This window comes from Seriola lalandi, unplaced genomic scaffold (genome assembly GCF_002814215.2).
Source record: "Seriola lalandi dorsalis isolate HSWRI2012SDOR001 ecotype SW California unplaced genomic scaffold, Sedor1 jcf7180002054862, whole genome shotgun sequence".
Taxonomy (NCBI): Eukaryota; Metazoa; Chordata; class Actinopteri; order Carangiformes; family Carangidae; genus Seriola; species Seriola lalandi.
This window is the reverse complement of record NW_019525415.1, coordinates 124,987-151,488: the sequence shown is the minus strand read 5'-3', so window position 1 is coordinate 151,488 and position 26,502 is coordinate 124,987. Positions and strand designations below refer to the sequence as shown.

Here is a 26,502-nt window from a genome sequence, read left to right as displayed (position 1 = left end):
TTAAGGACTCATTGGAGCAGTTAGCTGCTAAAGAGACAGATATTTCATTCAGTAGTTGGTGGAGACCAAAACAAAGCTAAAAGTAGAATGAATATTACATTTAGACTTACCAGGAATACACAAATGTGACTAAATAAATGTTAATGTTGCTATGTATCATAGAACTGAATATAGTAAATATACTCTATCAGGTTGGTTTGTAAATAACGGCGAGTCACTGTTTACTAACACGTCCAATGTGATAATATATTGTGTTTACAGCTTGTTTCAGATTCCCCCAAGTGGCTAAAAATCTGGTAATCATCAGTATGATGCAAATCTGACAGACATAGACAATGGCTATTTTTCATCTGCATCCCTGGGCAACTTGATGTTAATCATTCATCTCATTAGCCATACCACTTACCCTTTTAGAGTCATGGTGGGCTAGAGCCAATCCCATCTGACATTGGGGGAGGGCAGTGTACACCCTGAACAGGTTGCCAGTCTGTCACAGAGCTAACATATAGAGACAAACAACCATCCACACTCGCACTCACACCTACAGGTAATTTAGATTCACTAATTAACCTAACGTACATGTCTCTGGATTGTGGGAGGAAGCCGGAGTACCTGGAGGAAACCCACGCAGGCACGAGGAGAACATGCAAACTCCACACAGAAAGGCCCAAAACCTCCTTTCTGTGAGGCACCATTGCTAACCACTGCACCACAAAATTGAAAAGATTTTCTGTAAATCCATTTTTAAACACTCCCTGTCAAACCATCATTCCACTGAAGGTCAGTGGAGACAGCTGTAATGTTATAACGTGAAAACATAGATGTGCACTGCAAATACTTTAAGAAACTGTTGGTCCTCTGTGTGTTTTTGTCTGCGTACATCCATGTTAATTGAAGGCTAACATTCCTGAGGCCTATATTGTAGCTGTGGGTGTCGTGTGTATGACTTGTTGAATCTGGGCAAAACAAAGACTGCAGTATGAGGAGAGAGGAGAGATTCCCTTCATATGACCTCACACTCTGTGGGACTTCTTTCTGTTACAGAACAAACAGCTCATCTCTGGCATACTCCTACCGCAGGGCGGCCAGATCTTGGTCAAATGTCACTTGTGGACATATTTTGTCATTCCTTTCATTTCATTTCCTTTTTATTGTTAACTTTTTTTTTTTAGCTTTAGCTATAGTACGGGTGAGGATTGTTGCAAAGAGATTTTTCTTGTATCTTCCAGCAGCGCAGCATTCAACAATCAGCTGAGTGTATTTTGGCAAACATCTTTGAGGCTGGGTCTATGTGAGCTGTCCCGAGGCAGTTACATCCCACCCATCTGGTTCAGCAAGCAGTTTTTAAAACAAACACTAGAAATTATTTTAGCATCTGACCAAGCATTAGACTGCATTCCTTCTTTGTCCGTCCTCTGCAGCCAGACTCCTGCCACACTGGAGTGACACGGGTGGACTGAAGCCAGACATTGTCAGCTCATTATCAACACGTTGTCAGCCAACTCTCTCCACAGCTCTCCCTTCCTGTGAGGCTTTGTGTGTGTGTGTGTGTGTGTGTGTGTGTGTGTGTGTGTGTGTGTGTGGGGTGCTGATATTGTGTGTGGTGAGGAGACTGTGGGATGGCTTCACGTTGAAAGATGCCTCCACACTCACTGTGCTTGTCTGGGGATTACAGCTGCCTGAGGAAAGCTGCAGAGAGCCGAGTGGAAGTGTAGGAAGTGGTTATGAGCAGACTTCAATCTTTTCAATCTTAAACCTTTTTATCCCTTGTTACTTATTGTCTGTCCCTGAGAACTTACTCTCTGTTTATCACAGGTGCAAACAGACACATGCTGAGCCTCACACACAGACTTTCTGCTTCGTTCTATTTCCGTTAGACAAACTTCTGCTTTTTTTTTTTTAAACATTTCCTCTTTCGGATGCCGCCAGGTTCCATATGTGAACATGTTTGACTAAATTGTTTATATGTGTGTGTGTGTGTGTGTGTGTGTGTGTGTCTGCAAAGCACTTCCTACTCTCTGACAGTGCTGTGATAGGAATATCCTCCTACAGGGCCAACGAACAGTTAAGCCTGCCCCCCCTTCCTCTCTCTCTTTTTGTTTCTGACTGTTTCACGACACACCTCACATTTCTGGCTCCTGACGTACTACACACAAGTTGCCAGATGTGATAGTGGCTGAGAGAGAGAGAGAGAGAGAGAGAGAACGAGAGAAAGAAAGAGGTGAGAGACAGACAGAGAGATAAAGAAATATGTGTGTGAAGGGTAGTGTGTGTGAGTGTGTGTGGAGGGGGGGGGTTTCAGATGCTCTATATAGCATAGCAGTAAACAGAGAGAGAAAGAGTCAGAAAGGGGAGGGGAGGAAATGAACAATGAAGGGGAAATGATCAGTAATCTGTAGCGTTTGCTGCCTCCACTGCAACAACCTGTCTGGATCTCATTATAGGTAAAATAATAATGGCTTAGGGGCTGAAGGTGCACGAGTGTGTGAGGAAGTTTGTGTGTATATGTGTGTGTGTCCAGGACAGACACATATGAATGCTGCAAAAACGGTGCAAAACCTGTGATCCTCTGAGCTACGGTACTTTTGAAAATCTGTTAGTTGCCATATTTTACTCATCATGACATATATTTACATCCTCGACTTTATCAGGAACTTGACAGGATGATTGGAAGTCACGTGATAAAACATATTGAGGTTCAGCTCTCGTGGCAGCTAGAGGCATTGAAATTCACTGGAGATAAACTATTTTGTCAACACCTCCATACAAGTGGATTGAGCTCTTTAATTATGCTTCATAAGACTTATCATAATGTGAAAGGGAGCTCCATTAATCTTTACAAAATGTGGCATTTCTATATGAATTTAGGGTTGGAAAAAAAAAGAGGGTAAAAATAGTAAACAGTGTGTAAACCAAGCAGAGAGAGAGAGAGAGTGTGTGTGTGTGTGTGTGTGTGTGTGTGTGTGTGTGTGTGCATTGAAGCCTGCGCGTTGCGAGTACTTGACGCTGTGCTCAGTACTTTCCCTGTGTTTGTCTCTCTCCGTCTCTCTCTCTCTCCCTGCAGCTGAAGTGGGCGTGTGGAGCCTCTGACCCTCTCTCGCCCACTCTCTCTTCTCCGTCTCTCCCTCTTCGCTGCAGCTACAGGGGGCTATGGATGGACTGCGTTTACCTCCACTCATCGAGGAGGCTTTGGACTCTACAGGTCTGTGCAGCTGTTTTGTCAGTCTCTGTTTATCGGCTATGCTGTGCAGTTGGATGCTGTGCGGCTATTTTTAGCCCTGCACTACAGATCAGATATGATCAGGCGGAAAAAGGTAGAAGGGGTCGACGTTCATCTCCACCGAGAAAGAGTGTTTACTCCTAAAGTGAGGGATGAAGTGGTGAACTGAGGAGGCGGAAGAGCTGAAGAGAGGTGGTCAGGTGGTAGGAGGTGGGGAGATTATTGTGGAAGCCCGTCTTTATTAGGAGCTGTAGTCAAGCTGCCAGACTGACTGACGAGCGGGCACTACTGTCAGCTATGGCATCTGTGGACATTTGATGGAGGCTACACGCTGCCAGGTAACGTGGATGGCTGGCAGCCAGAGGCAGGAAATAATGCAGTCATTAGTCCAGGCTGTGTTAGATGTGTTAGATGTGTTGCATATGTTATTCTGAGGCAGTGTTGGGATGTAATTTTAGTTGAGCTTTTTATACTTTATGCTCAGCTTATTGTCAGCTCACAAATGAAGGCTCTCTTTGCATGTAGTGCTTGTGTTGAACCGCTGCAGTTGATCTTGCTTGGGTAACTTCATACCACTGGATGCTGGTGTGTGACATCTGGCACAAGGCATCTCCATTTCTTCTTTTGCCTCATACAGAATCAGCACTGTGTGACAGCGAGCAAGAGTTCAGAGGAGAATGTGTGGAATGTTTTTTTGTGTCCGTGCGTCCTAACAAGGAAGAAGTGTGTGTTTTGCGCATGTTGTGAATGGGTATGCAGACAGAGCGACTATCTGTGTGGGACACTGCGAGGAGGATGTTTATTGGTGTGGAGGGGCTCAGAGAGAACCACGGGTCAGCGGCCCTTTGACCAGCAGCCAGGTTCCTTTTCCTGTGTAGTACTGTCCTAAAACTGAACTCTCGATTATTTGTTGGATTATTTCTTAAAGCATCCGTGCTCTGTGATATTAGTTGTTCGGTGAGTCATTTCCTTAATAACATTTATTATGCTGAAGCCTTTGTATTGACCTTCGTAACATGCATGCTGTCTCATGAGAACTTCTTCCTCCCTAACAAGGTTGTTCCTGTTATCTTAACTCTGGGAACCTGTTTCCTCTCATCACAGCCTCAGGCATGTTTTTAAAGATGAAAAATCAGCGGGTAGTGATGGCAAGTGTCTTGCTTAATGTAGCATGAATCCTGTCTGATTGACCCTAATAAAGATAGACATACAGCAAAGCAAAAGTCAACTGAGTGGCAGCCAGTATTAACTTGTATCTTTTTGAATTTCATACGCTCAGGGATCTAAATGGATTAAAGAGCATTTATTCTGTCCTGGCTGGGGTCAGTTTTAGCTAGACACCAGTCTGGGTTCTTAGAAAAAGGTGACTTTATCCTGAACAGTTGTTATTTTCTAGGCTTTTAATCCCAGTGCTGTTTCTGTCCTGCTGGGGATGAATTCCACACTGCACTGGTAGAAGTGCCTCTAAAATCACTTGTCACATCCACCAACAGGGAATACAGATGCTCTCACACAAACACACACTCCCACTGAGCAATACAACACCATCACCGGCTTATTTGACATTTGCAAGCCGTCTGTATATCTTGCAACCATCGGTCACCATATTGTTCCTCCCACTTGCACGAGTCGCCGACCATCTCTCTCCATCCTTCTCTCTGCTTTTCCACTCATTATCTCTTCCACCTCTTTCAGTTGCGATCCTCTGCTCTCTTAAGCGCCTACGCACCCTCCAACACACACACACACACACACACACACACACACACACACACACACATGCATGTGCATGCACAGACTCACAAACCTTTGCACCTGCCAGCGCCTCGGCCCACACAGCATTTCTCTCCTGCCCTCTCCTTCTTTCCCTCCACTCCTCTCCAGTGTTGTGCCCCTCACGCTGTGAAATGCACATCAGCAGTGATACTCCCCATGGGGGTACAAACAGGACTTTTCTCAGCTCTCTGGAAATAATAAACAGCAAAATTGCTGTCTTAGACAAACTTTGTAGATGTGAGAAAAACAACAACGTGAGACTCTCACATCTTCAGTGTTTAACATGACCAGTCATGGGGCAAAATGAGAACTAATCTTACATGCTTCCCCACCCTCAGGTGTCCCGGTTCCTTCTCTCTCAGCCCTGAAGCCCTACAATGTGACATTCCCCTTTTCCCCACCAGACTTTAGTACTTCATTTTAAAAAACGGCTTTCAAAGCACTCCGCAGGTCCCTGACAAAACTGAATGTTCTTTTATTCTCTCTTGGTTGCATAATGGAAAAAAATTCTTAAAACTTTCAGGTGAATGTTCATGAATTCATGTGGCTCCCTCCTGCAGCTTATTCTATGGAACTTTTCTTCTCCCTTACAGAAATGCTCTGCGTTGTCAACCTCTAATTAGTGTTCCCTCTCTCTCCTTCTGGGTCTTTATCCTTTGTGGAATTGGCAGCGACATACTGAGCTGTGGCATCCCCTCTTTCCTCTGTGATTTAAGCGATGTCAAACCTTCCAGGGAGATTGCTTTCAGGTGGGAAGCACTGATTTGTGATCAAATGGATTATTACCGCATCACTTGTTTTTATGCTTTGCTCTCTGTCACTATTCATTATCCCCTATTGGAGTAGCTAAACAACATGCACGCGCGCACACACACACACACACACACACACACACACACACACACACACACAAACAAACACACACACAAACACACACTCCTATAAAAAAGCATATTCCCTGAATCAGTCACTATAGTATGTATACACTGACATGGTTTTTGTGCATGCTCATCTAATGAGGCCAAATTATTGCACATTCTGTGACGCTTTTCTACTCTGTTGACCCACTTTCTCTTATTTCCCTTTGAAAGTGCAAACATGGATATTCCATTTAAATAACAGAGCAGCTCATTAAGTCAACCCAACTCTCGGGTGCTTGTGGTTCCTGTTTCTTTTCTTGTCCTCTGCTTCCGCTGTTGTTCCTCTCCTCCCTGGAGTTTTCGGGCTCAGAGAGCAGAGAGAGAAAAAGAGATAAACTCACATTAACCTCATGAGGCCTTAACCCCTGCAGCTCACACCTCATGTCAAGCTGTTGCGTCTCACACAGTTTGAAGTCAGCAAATCTCACACGATGGTGACCTCACCATGTGGGCTTCATGAGGGGGCACCTGATAAGATCACTTGGGCTTCTCTGTGGGGTAAAGCAAATGGCAGGCAAAGAGGGTTCTGTGGTAAGCAAAACTGTGGATAGAAACACAGCTGTATCAGCCGGGTGATGAAGCCCTGTGTTGCTGGTGTACAGAGGTCACCATGGAGATAATCTAGTGTATGTCTTCCTCTGACTCTTGCTAGTTTCAGTGCTAGTTTCATGAGGAAGAGAGCAGCTCGAGCGCCCTCAGGCCATATCATAACTCCTTCTCCTCCCTTGCATCTCCCTTATTGTCTTCCTCTCCTTTCCTTTTTTGCTCTGCTCAGTCTCTCCATCTTTTTACGACCCCACCCCCCCACCCCCCGCTCCGTAAGTGTGCCAGTGCAGGGGAAAAGCTACAACATCAGGGATGGGGTGGCTTCAAAGCTGGGGTAGGAGGGGGCGGTGTGCATTATGCATGGCCTCCTACACAGCTGCAGCAGATCCATGGCGTGCATGTACATACTGAACACATGCAGTTTAAACATAGCAGACTTGTGTGATCATATGTATTTACATAGGCTCACCAGGTGTGGCACACAGGTACAAGAACATGACCATACAGAGGTGTTCACGTACAGTTTATACTCATGCCGCATTCATACACTTTACACAGAGAATCACATGCACACAAGAAACACTAACACTTCCACCAGTACCCATTACGCCACACCTGTAGAAAGCCTCCAGCAGCTGTTTCAGTGAGCCGTTGTTTTGATTGGACACCCAATGTTTTTCTCTCAATACAGTAAAATTAGATATTCAACTAGCAGTCATGGGGAGAGAATAGTAGAGACTCATTTAGAGAAGTTCTATTTTGAATCATATTGCAGCTTATTACATAAAGCATTATGAAATCTGGAGTGAAGGTAAAATGAGAACTCCTTATGCAGACATATCTTGCTCAGTATATTGCTGCATACAAAACTGTTACTCAAACTGCTGGATCCCACTGGTTGTGTTATGAAAAAACAGTTTCCCTGCAGTGCCAGGTTAAAACAACTCTCATGTTTGACATCCATCCCTCTCCCAGAATGCATCTGTTTGCTAAAATCCTCACTCCACTCCTCAATTTTGCAAAGAGCAAATTTGATTACACTCCTCACTCCATCACTGAACACCAAGTCGGAAGCAAAACAAAGGGCTTGTGTTGTCACATTAATGTTTAAATTTGATCTCAGACAGCTATTCCGAGATGCTGACAAAGAACACTCAGCCTGTTTGTTGTCTTTTTTTTTTTCTAAAGAGGCACAATGTTTGCACTGACATACTCAATGTGTTTTGCTGCAATGTGATTATGAAGGAATGTGCTGTGGCTAGATAAAGCCATCCTCTCCCTGGAGCTGTAACACTGCTCCTCAGATGAGTCTCCTGCCCTGCTCTTGTATGCATGCAGCGTCCATGTCTAATGCAATCCCAGCGTGGCTAAAGACCAGCACTGTGCCAAGTATGCAGTGGAGTGATCACAGGTGTCATGGCAGCCGATTCCTCTGCGCAGTGTGTTTGACATTCACTCACAAGGTTAGGTGATGAAGCTTCTTTAAGGAGTGAAATGATTAACAGGGCTTATGGGAACATTGGAAATGATAGTAGGTGAATAATTTGTTTAGAGGTACCATAATATCATATCATCACTATCATATTATGATAGTGACTTATTATTTTTTCGACATGCTGTTAAAGTAAGTTGAACAAAGTTAAGAAGGGGTTTCTTGCCCACTACATCTGTCCAGTATTAAAGGATTTCTGTAACAGATTCTCAATGCCCAACAGAATTGTGCAATACTTACTGTTTCTTCCTGATCAGCTGTAGTTCGTGTCGACTGGAAGACACTCTGATTACTGCATCTACAAAGCCAAAGTACAAAAACAAAGTGCAATTCAGTCGAGCCAAAGCTTAGAGTTATTACACCCTGAGCTAGACATCCCTGAAGGATTTGGATATGAGTGATATTCAATAGGAAGTCTTTTGTCTCTTGATGGCCTTTAGCTGCCCGCGGCTATACAAGCAGCTCTGGCTCTCTACCCTGCCACACGGCCTCAGCTCTCTTCTTTATGACTAACTCATTACAGCAGCATCAAAGTTTAATGACAAAATAGCCCAGCGCTCATGAAACCTCTCGCACTCCTCTCAGGGGCCGCATTGTTTAAATTAATGTTATTATGAGAGAGGAGAAAATGAGGCTGCAGCTAATGTCATACAGATATGATGAAAATGTGGTGCGGTTGTGATGGAAATAAGTCACATCTTGTGAAGGGAACAACAAGGCAGAGAAATAATTACCACGAGAAATTAGAGGCATCCCCTGAGCTAAGATTATACCGGTGAGCATCACTCTTAATTAGGTAGATCTTTAGTTAATGTTTTATTCTGTCTCCGGCTACACCGTTCCCCACGCTCATCCTCACGCTGCCCCAGAGCACAAGCAGCAATTTTGAGGCACTTGGAGACCACTCCAACATGAAAGAGCGATGCTACATATCAATTTATGTTAAGGTTATTGAGAGATATGAGAGAGAGGATAGCAGGCCAGTGTGCGTGATGTAAGCAGGATTTAATCAGATGAGACTGAAAATGGGACACAAGTGATGTTTTACCTTTAAAACAACTCCTGAGGACAAACCAGCACTGTGAATATAATCTCCATTTAGCTCTGGCCTTTCACAGCGAATCTCATCTGACTAATGGGAAAAAACTTCAAATGGGAATTTGCTGTCGTGTTGTTGTGCTTGATGCCTACCCTTCGCGCTTTCTGACCTGCTCTGCATTTGTCTTCGCGGCTCTTGCTTGCTAGAGCTGTGGTAATGTCAAACCAAGTTTATTTGCATTGCTCTACATCATATACAATGTCCCATTAGGCTTTACAGGCCCACATTAACAACAGCTCCTGCACCAGGCCAGGCTGTCTACAAGGACGAGGAAAACCTTCACAAAAAAAGCCCCAAAAAAACTTGATGTGACACAGTGTGATGTGAGAAAGACGTCTGTTTGTCTCTTACTATGAGTAGTGGCTTGTGTTATTATGGACTTTGGGGTGCATTGCTGGGTGGTGAGTCATAGTGATTGCTTCAGCATACTGGTCCACCTCCCCCCTCCTCTCTCTCCGCATTGTGTCAGCTAACTCACTCCACCTACTGGTTGAAAAATTGAAGTCCACAGTGCAGATTGAGGAATGTAGAACAAAGTGTGTCGTGTACTTGTGCATTAAAATTCTGAATTAGTCGTCATCAACTTGTGTTAACATATTCGTCCTTTCATTTCACTTCCAAATGGTATGTAACCTGTGACACGCTTTGACAGTTTTCAGCATATATTCTGATTTATGTTTCCCCTAGTGAATGATTTTCTTGTTTCCTTTCCATCACAGTCTCAGCTCTAATCTCCTGAAGGGGTTGTCTGTTACTTTGCAGCGTGTTAGATTAGGGTACATGAGTTGAATAGAGGCGGGTGCGCAATGGACGCAGTGCAAGTTTAATCACAAGGTGGTGCTGTTGATTCAAAGGAAAGCAGAATCTATGCTGCGTTTAAAGCATGACTGATGACAGAGGGGTTTGTCACCTGTAAATCTCCCCGTCTGTCTCCCTCTCTTTTTCTACCAGGCATCCCTCTCTAATATACGCTGTCATCTTTCCATTAGATGACCCGTGCGATCTGAAAGCAGAAAGCAGCCCCACTATGGACAACGAGATAACAGCCAAGGAGAGAGGCGTCCTGGAGGAGAACAACGAGAAGGAGGAGATGGACCAGGAGAGAGCTCAGGAGGAGGAGGAGGAGGAGGAGGGGGAAGAGAAGAAGCTGAAGGAGGAGGAAGGCGAAGGGGAAGAGAAGAAGAGGAAGGAGCAGGAGCCGCTGACAGAGGAGCAGGAGCTGGAGGAGCTGAGGGCCCAAGTGCTGCAGATGCTGCTGGAGCTAGAGGACGCCAGGGAGACGTCCAACAAACACCAGGAGAGCTTCCACGAGCTGCAAGGTGAGACCACTGAGACTCTTCATTCATTTTTTAATGCCATGAATCATTACTCTTCCTTTATAACAATGTTTTATCCATTATTAACAAACAGCCATGTGACCATAAATCAAGATCTAATCCTAACACACCCAATGCATCTTCCATCACCCCACCACATACTCTGAATGGTGCCAACCTTGGCAAATTTTATGGCATTTAACGGGAAATTCTGCCATTTATCAACCTGAGTCTTATTCGCATATTTTTATCCATTGTGACCATTAGTCATGACAGCATTTCACTCCCTAGCTCTGCTATAGAGATTTATGAAATGCAGACTGGCAAGAATATCAACAATTAGAGAGAGTCGCTGCAGCAACAACAGCTCACTAAAAAATATTCAGTTCAACAGAAATTAAATATTCATTTTTAGTCCAACTTAAACTCCTGGAAATCCCTGTAGCTACTTTAGCAAACTGTGGCAGTTGTAGAGCAACTAGCCACAACTGAAATTCGCAATATGCACAGTGTGTAGCTTGTGTCTTACTTTTGCAATTAAGTGCGCACACACTAACCATATACTTGTGGTCTGGTAAAGAATCAATAGAAACCAGTGCGAGAGCCAGCTGACAAGTTGAGAAACAAGTGAATATGCTATTCAATGCAGGGACCCATTTCCCCAATTTTCAATATGCAAGTTGAAGTTTACAATATGAGATGATTTCCTGTCATGTTAGTTTTGGCACAACTCCTCCCTGGCTTCGAAATGTATTTGTCATTTTCAGGTGACAGTTATTTGTGAAAGGTGATGCTGCCACCACTGACGACTCTGGTGTAAGCAGTGCTCACAAATCGCTTTTGTGAAACATGTTGTTTGCCACAGCTGATCAACATTGTTCTTCTGGCCATGTTTGTTAATTTTCCCACAGCTCAACAATGTAGGTGGTGAGAAAAAAATGTTGCCTAGACCAATAAACAAAGTCGACAAAAATACGAGAATAAGACCAGGATTGAGTGTATGAGGTTATGAATGTCGAGGTTATGGATTCCTGTTTGGGAGATCTCATCATCTAAATGTTATCAATTATTACAGTTCAGTGATTGTTTACATTTTCACACAATATACACATACACACAGTGACTGAAGAAAAGCCCTGCACCCGTCCTGGACAACTTAACCTTCCAGCAGAGACATCGCCTGTTCATCACAATTGAGCTGAACATGTAGAAGTGTAAATGTTTATATGCGGTCACTGACACAGCCAGCTCCTCATAGCCGCTAAACGGAGCATCACATCATATCTTAGAAATGATGAGCTTAATGTTCAGGGACACAAGCAGTGAGTAAGGCCTTAGGTATGGCGCTACAGTGAGCTCAGTGTGTATGTGTGTATGAGTGAGTGTATATATCTGTGTGTCCTACTAAAAAACATGGCGCAGTGAGCTCAGTTGTTTGTCTGGCAGCAGTGGAGGCATTCCTCAGACAACTGCGTGCATGCAGAGGGAAGCTTCCAGACTGGGTGTCCTAAACCGCAACCAGAAATCACTATTGGTCGACTCCCACTGGGAACGTTCGGCTGCTCAGGTTGCTGGCAGCTGTTGGAAGTGGTGGTGGGGGTCCACAGCGTACATGGTCAGAGAATGACGTAAGCTGAGGTGTAGGTAAAGATCATGGATAGATCTATGGCTATAGATTGCACTATCCTCACCAGTTATATACTGGTTGTAATACGATGGCTGTGACTGGAAGGTCTGAGCCGGAAAAATCTGGAGAAGACAAGAGAAGAGGACCAGAAGAATGACAATGTGGCCAAACATCAGAGAATCTGCCAGGATGTTGCTGATAAAAGAGGCATGGACACATTACACCAAACGATATCGATATCTAATGTATTTTCAAACTATATTTTCTAATTTTCCCCTGGATGTCTAGCCATGCAGATGTTGTGGTTTTAGTTTGATATTTCTGTCCCCAAACCAATATGATGTGGGTGAATGGCATTTTGTTTGTGTTACTCACAGTATTGAAAATGGAAAATCCCCATGTGAATTGATGATAGTCAGTTAAAATAAACATTTAAAACTAACAACTTATGCTAGTGGCCCTGTGAGGTTGTATGTACAACAGTGGTTTAATAAGCTAAATGTTAGTGCACTGATGTTAAGCATGTATAATGTTACCTTCTTCACCATCTTAGTTTAGCGTGTTAGCATGCTAATATTAATGGTAATTAGCAGTAAACACAAAGTACAGCTGCGGCAGATGGGAATGTCAGTTGGGACGGTATTTGTTGAGGTATTTCAGTCGGTTGGCTGTATATAGCAACAGCAACCACTAGTGAATCTGCCTGAAGAGAGACAAAGTCACTTGGAATGACACACACTAAATAAAACCAAAAAGATATAGATATGCAAAAATAGCAGGTAAAATAATCTTCTTTATTTTGTTCTGCTGTCCTTTAAAGTTATTAGATTCACTGTCTAATAAAATGGATATTTTATGAATGAATAACAACTCTAACACTATTCTGTTTGTCCTGCTCACATTGTATTCAACAGACAGACACACACAAAAATGCTCGTGTCATTCAGTCATTCCTCAAGGTTGAACAGCTTATCAAGTTGTCATCTTTCTATTGGTCCGCTGAACTGACATTTTCCTCTTATCTCTCTACCCACTCCCCTCTCCTCGTCTCCCCTCTCCTCTCCTCTCCTCACCTCACCTCACCTCACCTCACCTCACCTCACCTCACCTCTCCACCAGGTCTGTTGGAGGATGAGCGTCTGGCTAGTGCTCATCAGGCTGAAGCTTTCACACGCCAGATCCAGAATCTACAAGGTAACAAACTTATAAAAACCTTCAGCAATAAACTTCTGTTCTTTGATGAACCCAGACAGTAACAATAACTATTTCATTTGATTTATCAATAATGGAAACAGGAAGAATACTCAGAAATCTAAGTCACACATTGCATATTTCGCTTCTTATGTCTGTCAATAGCTTTACTTTGTAAGCTGCCAATGAAGAACAGTTTGTTAGCATTAATCAACAGGACTTTCATCCTCTGGATTTCTATTGTCTCTAATGAAGAGTCGCAGACAGAAAGAGCTACACTGAGTATATTGGGATGTAATTGACTAGAACATGTTTAATGCTTGCAATCATTTTGCTAACTGAATTGGGGGCAATGTCTTTTTTATGACTATTTTTTTTCATTACATGTAAGTAGATGTATAAGCAAATCAAGAAATCATTCACACGGATACATAATTGTTCTTCAAAAACACCTTAATGGAATATGTGCTTAATTATGAGGAGGTGAATAAAACACGTCAGTCTTAATACAATCCCTCCAAAAAACAAGGATAATGGTTCTGAATACAAGCATGAAAAATTAATTAAGGAATAATGAACAAGAAAACAAAAAGAAGATAAAAAAATAAATACTACTATAATACACACTATATTGTGTACACTGCACTGTATTACAGCAAAAATGGTTGTAAACTGTCAGATTTGCTCTTGTTGTTATGAGAGATAGAGAAGAGTTTCCTTTCCTGAAAATACTAAACTAATAATCAGAATCTGACCCTGAAAGAACAAGTCTGTTACCATCAGTTACATCAGCACCTCTTTCAAAGAGTACCCACACATACAGCATGTACACACACACACACACACACACACAGGAACACACCGCCCACACAGACAAAAACATGCAGGCCCACTGTTGCAAAACTTCAGGTGAGATCACACATACACACACAGACACAAACAGACACACAGACACACACAGACACACACACACACACACATACACACACACACACACACACACACACACACACACACACACACACATACATACACACACACACAGACACTCACAGACACACACACCCATACTGATGCTGCATTCTCACCCACACATCTCCCCATAAAGAAAACTTCTCATTCTCCTCCTCCTCTCCACACAGCCCAGCTGCGCTCTGTGCAGGAGGAGATGGACAGTCTGGAGGAGGAGAAGGAGAGCGAGCTGGCTGAGGCCCAGGAGGAGCTTCGTGCAGCTCAGGAGGAGGTGCTTCTTCTCCAGCAGGCGGCGGAGGAGGCGGCGGCAGAGAGGGAGAACGACATCGCCTCACTGCAGGAGGAGCTGTGTCGCCGGCGCGCAGAGCTGCAGCGCCTCAGCGAGGAGACCCAGGAGTATGAGCTGGAGATCACCACACTGAGGGCCGAGATCAGCATGAAGAGTCAGCGCAGGGAGGCCGAGAGGAGAGAGGGTAAGGGATGAGGAGGATGGAGGGGAGAGATCTGTGTATTAATGGAGGAGAAAAAACACTAAAACAATGTGTATAGATGGATGTCAAAGAAGAGGGATGAAAGACAGAGGGTGGAAGTGGCTTCATTAGACCGCAACTCCCATACGACCTTGTTTTAGTTATAGTACATCAAAGTTAAAATACAATAAGTCTTGGTTTTACACCTCGTCTTCACACTTTGTGTAAACAGCCATCAGTGAGAAGGGCACAGTAAAAAACACAAACACCTCCTGTCTCTGCTGGTGCCATGGAATATGTCCAGTTCCCTACAAGCAGAAATAGCCCGGGTCTCTGTCCCTGCTGCTATGAAAACAAGGCATGATGTTCAGGACTGTTCTTGTTCTTTGCTCACATCATGTCAGCACCCTGCAGAGGGTTGCAAAGGGAGCGGTGTGTCTGTGTGAGTGTGATCCTATCGAACAGAGGGCCTCCCAGTACGGATACAGGAGGTGCAGAGACACACTGCAGGGCCACTGTCATATAGTCATTAAAATTACCCGTTGTGTGTGCATAGAGTATATACACACTCTTCTCTCAAATCTCTCCTTCACATTGCAGCAAACATTAGCCACTCATGGTTTTCCAGAACATAACTCCCTGCCTCTATCTCTGTGGAAGTCAGGGGAGGCCGAAGCCCCCTCCGTCACCCTCTGCTGGGTGAGAGGTTTTGATGTTCCAGGTATGGAAAACATTCAGATACAAACCCACTGCGCCACTAAGTCCCGTTCACACTGGGAGCTTCTCTCTGAGCACCTATCAGCTCAGAGAGAGCTCACTTTGTTATGTTATAGAAAGTCACAAGCAGCTGATGTTTTAGTAAAATGTGAAGTTGAGACAAATTTAAATAAAATGCTGTATGCACTATATATATATTTCTAGATAGACACTCTAGAGCCAGTGGAGTGCAAAACAATATGATTACTGCCAGAATATTTGTCAAAGCAGGATGTTTAAAGGTTGCATATTGTAGAAAGTGAGATTTCCAAGTCTTTTTAGATTATAAAGCAAGTCTAGGTTCTCTGTTAATACTAATGCTCAGTCCACAGAGAACTGCACACAGCCCATATTCAAAGACTTCCATAACTTTTTGATGTAACAATAAAGCAGTCAGCGCCCTCAGCCATGCCCCAACCCTGGCCCGCTGTCCAACCGAGTTTTTACCTGAAATCTGCTATATTTTTATTAGGTCACTTAGAAAACAGTTAGCCAGTCAATGAGAAGAAGAGAGAGGAGATGTGAAACTACATAGAGATGGTTTTGGTGCTTTAAACCACAGATGTAAAAACTAAAAATGTAAAATGTGCAACCTTTAAATGTTGTAACAATATAGTGAAATTATTTATTTTTGAGAAAACCTTTGTATGTATTCATGTCCGAGTCAGAGTGTTCAGCACACACATTTCCACTGCAGGCTCAGAAGGTCCCCTCTGCGATAGGTGGACATCGGCCAGGGTGACACATCCCCCCTCGTCCATTTTTAAGTAATTACAAAAGCGGTGCTGAAGTTATCTTGTGAAAGAGGAGCTCAAACAAAAAGTTTATATTCCTATTTGGCTTTTCAAAATCACTTGAAATAGTGGCCCACACTTGTGTAGCGTAGGAATATATGTGTGGATGTGTGTGCGTGTGTGTGTGCGTGTGTGTGTGTGTGTGTGTGTGTGTGTGTGTGTGCACTTAGGATACCGGGAACATGAAGTCATTAGGGGGTGGGACATACACTTCCGACACATGATGTCACCACTGGGCTCTGCAGCTGAGCCTCGGGTGGGACTGAGGAGGGGAAGATCTCATATTATGTAATTGTTGTGCTCTTTCATGAGAACATAACAGAAAATCTATTTTGTATGCAACTGTAACCTAAGTCACAGTTGAGATCCATTTTAAAGGAATAGTTCAACATTTTGGGGAGACACACTTCCCGGAGACACACTTCCTGCCGGTGTGCCTGACAACTGGTCCTGGCCACGATATAGTCCAGCTGCAAATTGACACCTCTGTACGGTTCTTAAACAAACAAGATATAACATTTTAATGAATGAGCTTTAGAGGTGCTGGTAGGTGAGTTCTGTTACTTCTATACAGAGCCAGGCTAGCTGTAGCTCTATAACTGACAGATATGAGAGCAGCATCAAGCGTCTCATCTTGTTGAACTATTCCTCTAATATACTCTACGCATGCTGTAATGATTTTAAAAGCTCAAGCAGTGAGATTAAAGATGAGCTCTGCTGAGCTGCATCCTCTTTAAATATCTTCATCTCTGATCTTCCTTGCTCCGTCAGGTGACGTGGACCTGCTGAAGGAGGAGTGCCGTATGCTGAAGGAGGAGTGTCAGACCCTGAAGGAGGACAACAGACGTCTCTCTGAGAGGCTGCAGCTGCTGCAGAGACAGAGGACATGGTGAGAGGTCAATGGCTGCTCCCTCATCAGCTGTGCTTACTGGATCAGCTGGGGGGGATACCCTCTGGAATACAACCCCTCATCACAGAAATTCACGTTACGTCTCATTTACAAAATACCGGCCACCTGTTTAATGAGCGCAGTAGATTTGGAGCATCATACGAGGGATCACACACGAGTGCTGTAACCATTAGTTGATTCGGTGATTGGAGCATTGATAGAAAATTAATCAAGAGCAATTTTGAGACTCAAAGTTCATTCTTGACCTTGAAAGCAGTTTCCCCACAAGATCTATTTAGTAGCTGCTCTGGTGTTTTTGAACGTATCACATGATCTACCTCAGCAGATGGAGAACTGAGCAAACTCCATCTGCTGAAGATCTTGTGACGCATCAAAAACTTTATTTATAGCATTTACAAGAGAAAGAAAAGGGAAAAGGGAGACAGAGGGGACGGAGAAGACAGTCGATAAAACAGGAAGAAATAAGTGTATAACCACAAAATAACATAAAATAAGAAAAAGCCAAAGGAAACTTCAGATTCGATAAACAACAACAGCATAACTGTGATTACCGGAACAGCTATTAAATGGAGTGTGGTGAGATTGTTCTATCAATTTAATTTAAAGAAATTAAATTTTGGTTTTGGATTGTTAGTCAGAAAAAACAAACCGTTGATAAAACTGTGAAAGTTTTATAAAGAAACTAAAAAAAAACAATTTGACTAATGAAAGATGACAATGATTCTTAGTTGCAGTCCTATTACAAGGCTGACTAGATACCAAAACAACTGTAACAGAAATAATGTAATAATGATCAATTGAAAAAACAGTGTCTCCATTGGTTATCAGACTGTGTGTACGCTGTATGGGCATCTCTGCACACTGTGTGTGACAACACAGAGGAAATAATAATGACTAGGTCTCTGGTAATCACATAAAATACTATAGCAAACATGTCTGGCCTTTGGTAATTGAAGTTATAAACACATCTGGAGCCCATTTTGAGATATTTCAGCTGAAACATTGGAAGTGTTTTGTATTCTTTATCATTACTCCTTTCGTCCACCTCACAGCTCCAGTGTCTATCTGTCACTGAAAGAGGAAGATGCAGGGGAGGACACAGAGGGGAAAGAGACGGAAACCGGCTCAGACGAAGTCATGACAGAGAGCTACATGACCATGGCCCAGTCTGAGAACTGTCGCCTGGTGGACGCCTCCATCCAGAAGAATATCTCATTTGATGGGAAGCCCATGACACCGACCGGCTGGAATGGAGGCGTCGGGGAGATTTTCTCCCTGAGGGACCAGCTGAAACAGGCCGAGGAGAAGGCCTCACAGGTTCAGAGAGAGGTATGATGGGAAAAGACTAGAAATATCAATAAAACACGGACATGTTTATGATTAGAACATTCTTTTTGATTTTGGGTACATAAAGACAATCAAATACAATACATTTGGTTTTCAGACTGACTGTTTGACTTCTCTGTCCTCCAGTGTGACGGTCTGAAGATGGAGCTGCAGGAGCTGCAGGTACTGTATGACAGTAGTCAGAGGGAAAGAGCAGAGCTGGAGGAGGAGCTGCAGCGCTGCAAGGCAGAGCTGGAGAAGCTGTCAGGGGGGGCTCAGGTGAGGGGCAGACATGAATAACTTAGTAGTATACAACTGGTATCAGAAGAAGGGAAACTGAATTAAATGTTATATAATTTCTCACGGTCTTTAGGAAACTTAAAGAAAAAAATTGCGAAAATGTGTCTTTGCACCCACACTGTCAACTAACACACCTCACATCACACCTACTGTATCCCATGTGTGTTGAGTCCACTTTATATGTGTCTCATACTGTAGCAATATATGTTTTGATATGAACTGACTTGGCCAGTCAGCCCATATCAGTATTTATTGTGTGCCTCGGGCAGCAGAACCCCCCCCCCACTGTGTCTGTGTCCTTACCTCTCTGTGATTGCAATGCTTAAATACTGTTGTTGGACAAAAACACAAAATATACAAAAAGGCATTCAGCCATCAAGCAACGAATGCCTATTTCACCACTATGTGAGCTTCAGATATTGTTCAATAGGAAAAAGTAATTAAAGAACCTTGTTATCTTTAGATTTTTTAAATGCGTTTTTCCAACCCTTAAGACTGGTTTCTGTTCATTTTAATGAGTTGCTGCATGAAAGTCATGCAGTGAAATTAGACTTGTCTGAAATAGGTAATTAAAACAATTAACAGCATGGCCAGTTTTACTTCAGTCACAGTTACACTTGTTGCATTTGTTTGAAAGCATGGATAGTTTTGAAATGATTTGTGTATTCAAGTGCTCATGGGAAAGATTAACGCAAGAAGCTACAGCTACCAAATTCATTGTCATTTTTATGACAACTATATTTGCTTGTTGTTCGTCTTCTGTATTGAACTTTCTGATAACACATATTGTGAATGCAGGGCAGTGTGGCACTTTAATGCACCAACCCCAGGACAATCTGTGGTTTCAGCTGCAGTGCCTCACAAAGACAGACTAACTGTTCAGCAAGTTGACTTTCCTTCAATTTTGAAAAGAATGGACACCAGTGACTCCCTGTGAGGGATAGAAATATACATCCAAAAACAAACAAATCAAAAACAACCCCAAAAATATGCTGTTTTGGAAAATTGGTGGTGTATGGTCTAATAAGGTCCTTTATCTTTATATTTAAAAGAACAACCTAGTGTTTTGTCTACAACAGCCATGATGAGATGTCTCTGCGTTGTGTCAAACTGTCTACCCGTGCCTGTCTCTGATGCTGTCCTTGTTCTCTGAATGTCCATGACCTCTCAGCCTGTTTAACTGCAAATTTAAAAAACATATAAACAAATGAACTATAAAATGAGGATAGAGGGACAAAAATACCACCATATATGGTAGTCACAACATTCATGCTGTATGTCTTTCCTTTTTTTGTCACCATAACATCACATGCAGCCAGTAAATGTCACACAGGACTGCTCACATACACTCCCATTGACTTGATGTGTATGTCACCATAAAGTTATGCATTGTTTGTTTAATAAGAAATGTACATCACTCCATCACAGTCCCTCCCCTTTTTTATCACAGCCATAAACCATGTCACACCTTTACTTTAGTGATTTTTGTAGTGGTGGTCCTTTTGTGCTGTTGTCACATTTGTTTTATCTGTGTTTATTATTTGGCTACTTCAGTCCATCCATTCATTCATTCCCTTCATTTCCATGGTCCTTGTGTTTGTTTTTATTTCCTCCTCAGAGATTCATCCATGCGTCTGAGCACCCTGTTCTCTCCATCCCCTTCATAGGAATGATTGTAATAGTAGCTGTGGTCTGGTGCTGGTTGTCGGAGCTGGCGTCCCAGAGAGCAAGGTATGGGCGGAGCTTATCTCTATGTGATACGTAATGATACGTATGGTTATTACGCACAGATTAAAGGATCAGTTCATGCAAATTACATACCACTAGATGTATTTAGTGATGCAAATGCTGTAGTTTCAGTTTGATTTTGCTCAGGTTTTGAGATATCCACCTTTGAGAATTATGCCTACACCAGTACAATGGAGGTGTGATGAATTGGTTTCTGATCGTTCTTGAAATTCCAGACACGCTTAATAATCTGTCTACAGTTTCCATTCACACTTCATTGAGCAGGAAGTGGTTCATTTGAGACACTAAAGTGAAGGAACCAGCCATTTACAGCAAATTCTGAAAAAGACTGAGTCGGCAAAAAGACCCTTCTTTTTGAGGGATCTCTCAAAAGGAGCAGGAATGGTGATTCTTCTGGGAGAACTAATTCCCCCGTCATAAACATGAGGAAGGTATTAACAGAGTAATCATGAGAAGTATCACGTTAGAGCAGCTGCACTGTACACCTGCAGGAATAGGACTGGACGATAGTGGTTAGCTGGTAGATAACGAGCTGATGAATCAACTGGAGACTGTGAAGCAATAATTAAACAGCTGATACCAATCAGTTAATGTAAGCATGACTTCAGTGCTTTGCCTGAACTGACGCTATGCTTCATTTCCATTGAAAACCATTAAGAGTCAATTCTGTGGATTATCCAGAGTAACCAGGACAAAGTTTTTGGAAAGGTGTGTTGCTGTTGAAAAAAATGTAATGTAATTTTTAAATGCTGTGAGAATCACAAATCAAAATACGTTTCACCTCCATTGAATTGTGGCTGATCTGGGAAAATAAAAACAAAACTCAATGCATGGCTGAAGAGCATTAGAGGTAAATGTGTTTTGTGAGCTGATCCTTTAATATTAATTATTGGGAATCTCTGTTACTCGTTGGTTGTTATGGGAGGGTCTGAACTTAAGGCTGGGAAAAATCTCCAGTAAATTAAGATACTTAAAGATAATGATATTAAGTATTCATGAGAGTGGACATGGGACGGGTGGGCAGTTTGTCAAATTAAAACTAAATATTTCCTTGAATCACACCGGATAAGTCATTTTCAGGAATAGTTCAACATTTTGGGAAATAAGTTTAGGCCTATTTGTTTCCTTGCCAAAATAAATGAGAAGATTGATACCACTCTAATATAAAGCTACAACCAGGAGATGGTTAGCTTAGCATAAAGACTGGAAACAGGTGGAAACAGCTGGTTCTGTCCAGAATTCAAAAATATGCCTTCCAGCTCCTCTGAAACTCATAATTCATACATTGTATCTTTTTTGTTTAATCTGTGCACAAACAGAAATGTAAAAACAATAACTTGTGGTCTTAGGGGGAGTTTTGAGCTGTAACTAGCTAACTGTTTGCCAAGCGCTTGGAGTCTTCATTGTCACCACAAGCAGAGGAGACAGATGCTGCATGAACAGATAAAGTGTTGTTCCTCAAGAAATAGAAACAGCAAGTAACTCCCCTTAAACCACTAAAAACTTTTGTGTTATGTGTGGTTAAAAAAACAAGATACAACATGCTAATTATTGGGTTTCATATGTGCTGGACAGAGTTAGCCTAGCTGTTCACTGCTGCTTCATTTTTGATGCTAAGATAAGCTAACAGCAGCCTGGCTCCAGCTCCCTATTAAACATACAGACATAAGAGTGGCAACAGTCTTCTCATCTCACTCTCTGTAAGAAAGCTGTTGAACTTCTCCTTAAAAAGCCCAGTCTGGTTTATTTGTGGCTGATGGATAGTCACTACTGACTCTTAACACTCTCCTTTTCCTGTCTTCCCTCAGGGGAGTGAGGTAGGTTGGAACTCCATTTTGACTGTCACTGCAGCCACAGCAGTGCTGCTAATGATGACTAGCTTGTTGAGAGCTCTCGTCCGATGTTGACTTGGATGGGCAACAACTGCACAGGGACAGACGTCTGCTTCAGACCAGCCCTCGTTCTCTCCTGCCATGTCTATAGACTGAACTGGAATTCTCTAAATGTGATAGAGCCGACAACTTAGTGGTAGAAAAATGTACGGGAAATTTAATCTGTAATGAGAAGGTACTACATGCACACACAAACGGAGAGTGATGCTCTCAGTCCCATTTAATTGGCGTTCGATGAGAAGATTGCTATGACGATGACCTGCAGAGAGCCCACATGAGGAATGATCTCACTCCACTAAATGTATGCTAGTGCTGTCTTTTCTCCTCTGTGTCTGTGAATATATTTTTCTCTCCTTTAGCTAAACAATGTGATAACATGAAGATTTTGATTATTGATGTGCACCAAATGGTTTTCAATTTATTTAACTATTTATTTATTTGTTTGTTTAAATATTGTTCATGGCTGTCTTTGAAAATAACAAGGAGCCTGGAGTCCGAACATTTAACGCACTGAAAACCCTCAAAAAACAGAGAACAGTTTGCATTTTTGTTAATGAGTTGTTTACTATCAGTTACACCCCCACTGCCCACCTCCGCAAAGATGTATTAGAAATCTAAATATATTCATGAATTAACATACTGCATCTACTATTCTGCCACTGTTACTCTGCCCTTCCCAACATTAGATATCAATTATGTCCATTGTAAACACCATTAATATGCTATTACAAGGAGAACAGGTATGGTTAATTAAGCACCTGTCAGTGTGTAAAGCTAATGTTCAACCTGACATCACCCCTGGTGGGTGGAGGTAGCACGTCTTCGCATTCTTTCAGTGATGTGTTTTGCTCTAAGCTCTGTCTGTCCGCCTGCCCAAGCCTTGTCTTGTGTCTGAATCTGAAATCAGACGACTCCCACGTCCCCCTTTTAATTATCAGTTAACCAAGATGCAAGAAAGTCAGCGCAGTGTTTCTGATTCATCTTGCCAGCTCACGGTTCACTTTGAAAATCTCAACACTTAGGCCTAACACCCACAGCTGCATTAACACACTTAAAACAGGTTTTCCTGTCGTTTTGTTATGCGCTATAATAAAGATATCTCAGCAACTGTGGGAGCAAATTCTGGGATAATTGAGCTATATAATTATGTTTTCTTACATTTCGATGTGGAGTAATAAACTTTTTTCCTTTTTCTCCAGCAGGATTTAAAAGGCTTGCTTTTTCCAAGTGTGTCGCTATTAAGTTTTACAGTGATTGCAGGTTTGTTAAAGGTACACAGTGTGACTAACAGCATCCCCTTGTTTACTGATGACACGCTTTATGTGACAGACTGCAGATCTGATCAACACCGGTTGGCATCTGGCCACACCCAGATCATGGTGAAGTGAATGATCATGGTTGGTTGTTTGTGTGGGCATTTAGTCATTGACATGGTTCCAACATATGTAAATAAGAAGGTGTCAGAAAATTTTAATTTGTCTAAGCATCAATTACAAAATATATATGTATATGTGGAAGGACTCTGATTATTGTTTACATTTGTGAAACTTTTTTTGTGAAAATCTTTTAGGACAGAAAAAAGCATGCTATAAAACATCTAGAAGCACAATATATAATTTATGTTGGTTATGCTGATTATGTTACTTTGTATTTCATGTAAATAGATGTGACATAAAGTACTATGGGAGAGATATTTCTTAAATCCATTTGTACTAGCTTTGTAGAAAGTTTATTCTATTTTGAAAGAGCATCGTATATTTGATAGCAAAATTATATGCTATGTAAATGTTTATTTATGGTGGCGTTATTCAGAGGACCTACTAGCATTGCTAATCATTTCCAGTACCTCTATGTTCAAGAGTGGTATAGTCACTGCATGCATTTAGATTACGTTTGACCTTAGTTGCCAGAAAGAGCAAATATGTCTCCTGGTTTTTTCCACTCCATTAAATTTCAGAAATGTAGTGAAATGGTTTCTATAACGTTCGTCATTAAACAGAACCTTGATAAGCAAAGCCTGGTGTTTCTGCATATGAACATACACTACGCAAATAATGTGCCAGTGGACTGCATATGTTGTCACTGTTGAATTTGCAATAGAAATTAAATTCCCATTGACTGCAATGGTACATATGAATGTTGTTGGATTCAGGACATTATCATTATTTCATGAATATTAACTTTATCATAGCTTCATAAGCTTCTATATTCCACAGTGTTGCTCAGCTTGCTGCTTTACATATTAATAGCAGTGTTGTTTTCAATATAATTGTGGCTATTTTGTTACCTGGAGGTCTATTTTGTACTGTAAATGACTTGAAAAAATAAATATAATCACCCCACATGATGTCTGAGAGCTTTCTTTTCCTGGGAGGTGGCATCACCAGCTAACACAGTCACAGGGTTAAAGGTGTCGTGGAATCCCATTCATGAAATCACAAGCAGTCAACCTGAGTGAGACCAATCTCTCCCCTGGCATCACGTTACACGGGTTGTGTGGATATTAATAACCTTCACTCCAGAGACGTGACATGAGCTCACAGACCTGGATTTTTTACAGATGGCAGGAACTGGTGTGTCAGTGTTACCGATGAGGCGTCTAAACCACGCTCATTACTCCACTGTCTCGACTCATGTTTTACTATGTTAAGCTAATTATGTAAAAGCAGCCTGGATATGCAGCTTCATGAAAAACTAGTCATGGGGTACAGTTAGCATGATGCTTCACTGAACATCCTTCTGTCACTTGAGGTTTAAGTTAAATTAGTTTCCCGAGCCTGGAAATATTCCCCACTGATTCTGAATCAGGTTTCTGTCTCATTCACTTTCAGAGTTATGGCCAAAGAAATGAAGTGTCTTAATGGTCAAAACGTCAGATCCAGATCACCAGTGAATCTAATCAACTGGCCCCCAGCCTCGTGCCTATCTGTCCAACACATTCACCCCAAATCCCTTCTTAAATATTTAATAGGCTATATTCAACTGACAGGCTAACAGGGAGAAAGCTAATTAAAAGGAAAGCTGACTGTGAGAGCAGCCATGGGCATTCCCCTGGAGATATAGTAAACAGTGTCTAGCTCAACGGATACAGTTCTGTGATTTGGTTTTCACTTTATTCACATATACCTGACACGTCCTATCAAGGGTGGGAGATACGGACAAAAACAATATTATTTCATTTTCAAAATAAAATATACAGTGTCATCGTGTAACCGACTCAAAGTGACAGATGTTGATGCCGTTCAGCTTTTGTAGGTGGTATTTAGTTAGAACATGAGACCTGTAACCATGATATGTCAGTGTGACGATACGTTTTGTAAGAGACATTTTTTGTGGCACAACAACAAAGTTAAAATCTCTCTCCTGACGGAAACGAATCACACTCACAAACATGACCTGAGCTTTCTGGTTGGCTCTGACGTGACACAAGTGACAAGATCATTTAAATTTATACTGGTGACTTTATAGTGTATGTGATTCATATTGTACATAGAGTAATTTGATAAATTAGTTGTAGAACAGTTAAACAACTGGTTAAAAATGTTTTTAAAATGAATAAAAAAAGCTTTAGAGTATCGTGTTACTTGGTAGAGGATCAACATGGGGACCCCTGTCTGTGTCCAGACTGAGTATCCCAAGATTGCTTTCTGCATGTGTCACAGTTATTCTTACCTCCCACTACTTCATCAAGGCTGCTGCTGGCATCTGGTGTCACTGCCATGTCACTGACTGCTGAGTCACAACACAGTGACGGTCCCGAAACCTGCAGCAAAAATAATATTAATTGGTGCTGATTCATTTGAGAAATTTCCTTAAACTGACAGCTCAGTTTCTGTCCTTTCTGGTTTTGACAAAAACAAATTATGTGGCCTGAAAAGATCATTTTAAATGTGTAAACTGTGCTATATGTGCGTATATACATTTTTTAATTTTGTCCTACAGTATATTTAAATACTATTCCATTACTTGTTGGTGCAGAAAACTGATTTAATTCCATATCAAACCTAAATAAACAGTTTTCCTTTAATATCAAGCTATATATCAACCTATAACCCATCCTGAGCTTGTTTGACCTTTGCTTGTTCACTCAGTGGTGGCAGATAGATGTGAAACACACGTAATGCAGTTGCTTCATCTTCACCAGGA

General features: G+C 42.0%; 1 protein-coding gene across 5 annotated transcripts; it reads left to right on the top strand.

The window, feature by feature from the left end:
- The first annotated feature begins 2,202 nt into the window (after positions 1–2,202).
- LOC111670865 (uncharacterized) lies at positions 2,203–24,698 on the top strand. Of its 5 annotated transcripts, none has more exons than XM_087179731.1 (10): positions 2,203–2,221; positions 3,065–3,202; positions 10,043–10,372; positions 13,116–13,190; positions 14,330–14,632; positions 16,951–17,068; positions 18,142–18,418; positions 18,563–18,694; positions 20,334–20,446; positions 22,273–24,698. In XM_087179731.1, the coding sequence occupies exons 2-10, from the start codon at positions 3,151–3,153 to the stop codon at positions 22,283–22,285; spliced, it is 1,413 nt and encodes a 470-aa protein (XP_087035857.1). In that variant the 5' UTR covers positions 2,203–2,221; positions 3,065–3,150; the 3' UTR covers positions 22,286–24,698. The 5 variants fall into 5 exon arrangements, 4 of the variants coding, with proteins under 4 accessions (XP_087035857.1, XP_087035859.1, XP_087035860.1 ...); XM_087179733.1 differs by lacking the exon at positions 2,203–2,221 and adding an exon at positions 2,354–2,444; XR_015438564.1 differs by lacking the exon at positions 2,203–2,221 and having other exon boundaries at positions 2,469–3,202; positions 20,383–20,446.
- The last annotated feature ends 1,804 nt before the right edge of the window (positions 24,699–26,502 follow it).